The sequence below is a fragment of the Cicer arietinum genome, chromosome 7 (genome assembly GCF_000331145.2).
Source record: "Cicer arietinum cultivar CDC Frontier isolate Library 1 chromosome 7, Cicar.CDCFrontier_v2.0, whole genome shotgun sequence".
NCBI lineage: Eukaryota > Viridiplantae > Streptophyta > Magnoliopsida > Fabales > Fabaceae > Cicer > Cicer arietinum.
This window is the reverse complement of record NC_021166.2, coordinates 241,267-247,356: the sequence shown is the minus strand read 5'-3', so window position 1 is coordinate 247,356 and position 6,090 is coordinate 241,267. Positions and strand designations below refer to the sequence as shown.

The following is a 6,090-nucleotide window of genomic DNA, read 5'->3' as shown; positions in this document are numbered from 1 at the left end:
ATGCTAGCATCAACTGTTTTTCATGATTTCAAGATTTTGTCATTAAAAAAATTGAAAACAAAGTATGATTAGTATTAGAAATATGGAATTTGGAACAGAATAACACAGGGAGGAATAATAAGAACAAAATAGAGAAAGGGTTAGGGAAGAAACAGATAGGATAACAAACAGAGGAGGAGAGATAGCAAAAACAAGGAAAAAATTAGAGGAAAATAAGGAAACGGGCATTAAAAGATATCCAGAGACTAGCCAGAGGAGATTCCCCATAGGTACATGCAGGAGATGACAGGAGGATGTGAATTGAGGCTGTGTGGGACTGGGAGTGGAGGAGTCCTTTTAAGTGATATCTGTGATTGGTCATTTTTTTTTTCCCTTGAAAAAAATCCTAAACCATCCATAATTATTCCATGGGTGGTACATCTGCCGTACCTGCTAACTGCTAAGCACTTGTAGCCGCTATAGTCTGTTTTGCAGAAACTGCAATAGAATTCCCTCTTCATGACAGTTTCTTCAGATCCCACATCACACATAAGTGGTATGGTGTCGCCTGCCGCCACAACCACTATTTAACTACACTGGCTGAAAAAGGAGCGTTTGTACTAACTGATTTGAGCTAATTGGTGTTTCAGTCGAGCAGTTGGCTACCGATTTGGGCCCCATCTTGGAGACACAGTTCCAGTGCTAATTAACTATTGTACTACTGCCTCAGAAAATGATGAAGAGCTTCGTGAGTACAGCTTGCAGGTGCTATATTTGGTTATTATCCATAACTTTGTAGTATGAATTGTTTGTATGTGTATTTACGATACACTATTGGTTATGTATTCAATAATGTCAAATTTTGTTGTAGGCTTTAGAAAGCTTTCTCCTAAGGTGTCCAAGGGATATATCTGTTTATTGTGATGAAATTCTTCATCTGGCACTAGCATATCTGAGTTATGACCCAAACTTCACTGACAACATGGAGGAGGATACTGATGATGAAGGTCATGAAGAGGAGGAGGACGAGTATGTGGCTATGTGCCTATTTGGTTCACTTGGTTACCTGTATGGTATTCATATTTTCACAATCTTCTTAATCATGCCATATGTGCAAATTTATTTTGCAGGGAGAGTGCAAATGAATATACAGATGATGAAGATGCCAGCTGGAAAGTTCGCAGAGCAGCAGCTAAATGCTTAGCCGCATTGATTGTTTCTCGTCCTGAGATGCTTTCAAAGCTGTATGATGAGGTAACTTTGCTTTCACTTTCTCATTTGTAATTTGTAAATAAACTATTGTTTTCTTTATTTTTCTGAGATATTACTGTTATTGCATCATTTTATTCCTCTGGGTAGTAAGTAAACATTTGGTTTAGTTTGATGCGGAATTTTGTAATCTATATGTTTTTTCATTGAAATTTCTTTTAACCCTAAAAAATTGTGTAATTGTTTTTCGAATTTGGCTGTTCACTCCTTGTTTAAATCTTTAGTTACATGACAGCCTGACCTTAAATTTTCTGCCTTACAGGCTTGTCCAAAACTGATTGACAGATTTAAAGAGAGAGAAGAAAATGTCAAGGTAGGTCAGAATAAGTATTTTATTTTGTCTTTTATCACCAATGGATGTTTATCTGACATGGATATGTTGCAGATGGATGTATTTAACACTTTCATTGAGCTCTTGCGTCAAACTGGAAATGTCACAAAAGGGCAGACTGATGCAAATGAAACAAGGCAAGTGGCTTTTATTTACCAAGTGTAAAAGTACTTTGTATCCAATATTATTATTTTTATTTCTTTTGCTTGTGGATTATTTGTGCACTTCTTAGGTATATTTAAAACATAAGATGCACAGTCAAATAATATTGTTATATATTTGTAAAATACATAAAGTGAATGTTTTCTAGAAGAACCATTAGCTCCCTTGAGATTTGTAACCCATGGCATCTATTATCTTAGGCTTTTAGCGTGCCTCTGTTATGACTGGTATCTATGGCTTCATTGCCGCTTTTACAGCGATGGCACTAAACAAATTTTACATCTGAACATTGTTTCTTAGGGTATAGTTTAGCTATAACAGCTCCATTTATGTGTGAATATGCATCCAAATTCTAAAATATATATGGGTTAAGAAGCTTTGTCAAGAAAAATATGATCGTTCAATACGGTTATCACTTCAACATTTCCTTTGGTTAAGCCCAGTTTTTACAATTACCTCATAATATGTAACACAAATTAACTGTCTTAACACTGACGCTCAATGCAGTCCTAGATGGTTGTTGAAGCAAGAATTGTCGAAGATTGTCAAATCTATCAATAGGCAGTTGCGGGAGAAATCTATCAAAACAAAGGTAGTGGTCAGTAAAAGTTGATATCCATTAAAGTCTCAAGATTTTAAGCATAGTTGTCTGTGCAGGTTGGTGCCTTTTCTGTTTTGAAAGAACTCGTGGTTGTCTTGCCCAACTGTCTTGCAGACCACATTGGGTCACTCATTCCAGGAATTGAAAAAGCATTAAATGTAAGCAATATTGACTTGAATTAAAATTTTCTTTACTCTCGTGGTTTCTGTTATTGCTCTTTATGTTGTCTTTATTTTTCAGGACAAGTCATCTACCTCAAATTTGAAGATTGAAGCCTTGATATTTACAAGATTGGTATTATCTTCGCATTCTCCTGATGTTTTCCACCCTTATATCAAGGTAACAGCATTAGATTTGTTTGATTTACTCTCAATTGGTTTCACCGCATGTATTTTAGGGACAATGTAGTGCCTAAATGTATGCAATATACTATGGAGATACATATTACTCCCTCTGTCCCTAATCTTTATTCCATTTGGCTTTTTATTTTTATCCCAAAACTTTGGTTCTTTTAAGAAATCAAGATACAATTAATGAAGTTTTTCCTTTTCTACCCTTTCAAAAACCAAAAGTATGCATTAAATGCATTTTACTTTTATTAAATGAATTAAGGGTAAAAGGGTCTAGACTCATCTAACTTTATTATTTCTTAATATGTGTGTCTCTCTCTAAAAGGACCAAAGAGTAGGGATGGAGGGAGTATAACCTATAAGCTATCATCAAATTCTTAATTCGTTACTAAATTTTCTATTGTATGGTAGCATTTCATTATTGCATTTGTTTCTGTTTTTAGGCTCTTTCTGCTCCTGTGCTATCGGCTGTTGGGGATCGATATTACAAGGTCACAGCAGAGGCCTTGAGGGTGTGTGGAGAACTTGTTAGTGTTGTGCGACCTAACATTGAGGTCTGTGTGTATATCCTCTTCCGACGATAAAATAATGTTATACCTGTTTCTGACAATCAGAATGGTGTTTTTGTATAGGGGTCTGGTTTTGATTTCAGACCATATGTCCATCCCATATATAATGGCATTATGTCACGGTTAATAAACCAAGATCAGGATCAGGTTAGTAGGATATTTTGTAGAACGACTCTTTATATTTTTTCTTTATCATGTTTAACTTTTTCCTCTCCAGGAGGTTAAGGAATGTGCTATCTCCTGCATGGGCCTCATTGTGTCAACATTTGGCGACCATCTAAACTCAGAACTACCTGCTTGCCTTCCTGTGCTTGTTGATAGGATGGGAAATGAGATAACCCGACTGACAGCTGTCAAGGTTGACCATTGAACTTTGTAGTTTAAATTTCTATAAACAGTCGTGACTTGCGACTTCTAGTGCAGAAAATGAATCATTTTCTTTTAATGCGTTTCCTCATCGTCCTGTTATTTGTCTTAACGATACTTAAAAACGCACTGACAAACCAACTTAATAAACTTGCAATTGTTCATAGGCTTTAGGATTTGCTTGAAATCGCCATTAATTCTTCATGAGATTTTTTATTCCATTTCACAATCTTGCCATTGTTCCCTGAACTAAGATGAGTTGTGATGATGCAGTTAAGAGTTAAATAAATCTATCACTGGACTGGTTAAATCAGTTTGGAATAAATTTCATTACTCCCTAAACTAAACTGGGGATTGAACACCCCAATCCAAATAGTGGTAAGTGGGTAATGGGTATGCAATATTTAAGACAACTATGGTGCTATATTTGTCTTGTGCTCCTAGATGCTTATTAGAAAACTATTTAGTTGAAGGAGCAGTTGTCTTTAATATCAGTGTTTCTTATGCAGGCATTCGCTGTTATTGCTAATTCCCCACTTCGGGTAGATCTATCATGTGTCCTGGAGCAGGTAGTAGCAGAGTTGACTGCGTTCCTACGAAAAGTATGTAATTCTTCTTGCGATAAACTGTTTGTTATCTTCTACTGTATTTTATTGATGTTTCTTGCATCTTTTTTTGAAGTCAAATTTCCTCATAACTTTCGGAGAGTTTCCCACCATGAGAGGTGAAACATTGAGATTTGCTTGTGTTTTGCAAACAGGCTAATCGTGCACTAAGGCAGGCCACCTTGGGAACCTTAAATTCACTCATAGTTGCGTATGGTGATAAAATTGGTTTATCTGCTTATGAAGTTATTATTGTAGAGCTGTCAGGACTAATTAGGTTTGTCTTACTAATCTACTCTCTGTACATCTTCACAGGTAATGTGGATTGATTGACCCAGACTTATTTTTCTTATTTTTGTTGCCTGTGTTTTAGTGATTCTGACTTGCATATGACGGCTCTTGCCCTGGAACTATGCTGCACACTTATGGGTGACGAGAGGTCAAGTCAAAGCGTTGCATTGGCTGTTAGAAACAAAGTTCTTCCTCAAGCTCTAACATTAATTAGAAGTTCATTGCTGCAGGGGCAAGCACTTTTGGTAATTTTATGCCTGTGACATTGAAAATTCCACAGTGGATAGTGATATGGCTTGAAAAGTGTTAATCAGTGGTGGACATCTCTCACCTTATCAACTGGTTTTGTGGGGTGTTTGATGAGTCTCACATTGGGTGTGATATGACTTGAAAATATTCATTGAGTCATTTTTTTTTATTTGAAAATATTCATTGAGTCATTTTTTTTTACTTGAAAATATTCATAAGTAGTAGACATCTCTCGCATTACAAGCCAATTTCGTAGGGTTGAACCCCAATTATAAGTCGACTGAAAATGGCCCATTTTATATGATGTTAGAAGCACAAAGGCTCATATTGTTTTTCATTTTTGTTTTTCTGCTTAATATGCAGGCTTTACAAAACTTTTTTGCTGCTTTAGTTTATTCTGCAAACACTAGTTTTGATTCTCTGCTGGAGTCGCTGCTTGCATGCGCCAAACCTACTCCACAGTCAGGTGGCATTGCTAAACAAGCATTGCATTCAATTGCTCAATGTGTGGCTGTTCTATGCCTTGCCGCCGGTGATCAGAAGTGCACATCTACTGTGAAGATGCTTACTGACATTCTCAAGGATGACAGCAGCCCCAACTCAGTAAGTTATCTCTGTGATATTTCTGCTGTGGTGAATTTTTCTTCATAATCCATCAACGCTTTATACAGGCTCAGCATGCTCCAATTCAATATGGTTTTAAAGCATATAAATGTTGACTGCTATTAGTTTCATCGCATTATTTTTGGTTTCTTTCCTCTTTTTTCCTATGTTATATCGTTACGATAAGTTTGGAACGATAAATTTTAAGGTTACCTTATGAAATTACCTAATGGGCTTGTGTTTTTTGCTTGGACCAATAATAAGCTGCGGTGGACCATGGGCCTCTAACTCTCTTCTTTTAACAGTACCAATAACAAAACAAAAACATGAGGCAGGGAAACAACCCCATTTCCGTTCTCTACATCAATACTAGCTGCCAATGACTTATCAACTTTCTTACTACCTGATGTCCCCTTTGCTCCCAGATTTGTTGCAAGCGTGCACCACTCAACCGCCTCAGATTCTTTCAGTTTATCTTCACAAGGGGTTTCCAGCAACAAGTCTTAATTCTTAAGATATATAATATTGAAAATAATTTACAATTACATAAATAAAATAGTAAAAATAGCATATAATAAAATAGTAAATGTTATATTGTTTTAGTTAAAATAATCACATATATATTTTATATATATATATATATATATATATATATATATATATATTTATATATATATATATATATATATATATAAATATTCATGCTCTAATAATC

The 6,090-nt window shown here is 35.6% G+C and overlaps 1 protein-coding gene across 1 annotated transcript in view; it reads left to right on the top strand.

Moving 5' to 3' along the window:
- Window positions 1-6,090, top strand: part of LOC101495236 (cullin-associated NEDD8-dissociated protein 1) — a 14,844-nt gene that overhangs the window by 4,578 nt on the left and 4,176 nt on the right. Inside the window, exons 7-21 of the mRNA XM_004499305.4 lie at window positions 630-744; window positions 851-1,008; window positions 1,110-1,233; window positions 1,511-1,561; window positions 1,634-1,716; window positions 2,249-2,333; window positions 2,399-2,500; window positions 2,583-2,681; window positions 3,136-3,246; window positions 3,325-3,408; window positions 3,479-3,619; window positions 4,137-4,229; window positions 4,388-4,509; window positions 4,606-4,768; window positions 5,136-5,375. Coding sequence (XP_004499362.1) covers window positions 630-744; window positions 851-1,008; window positions 1,110-1,233; window positions 1,511-1,561; window positions 1,634-1,716; window positions 2,249-2,333; window positions 2,399-2,500; window positions 2,583-2,681; window positions 3,136-3,246; window positions 3,325-3,408; window positions 3,479-3,619; window positions 4,137-4,229; window positions 4,388-4,509; window positions 4,606-4,768; window positions 5,136-5,375 — 1,771 coding nt within the window. The remainder of the gene's footprint in view (window positions 1-629; window positions 745-850; window positions 1,009-1,109; window positions 1,234-1,510; window positions 1,562-1,633; window positions 1,717-2,248; window positions 2,334-2,398; window positions 2,501-2,582; window positions 2,682-3,135; window positions 3,247-3,324; window positions 3,409-3,478; window positions 3,620-4,136; window positions 4,230-4,387; window positions 4,510-4,605; window positions 4,769-5,135; window positions 5,376-6,090) is intronic.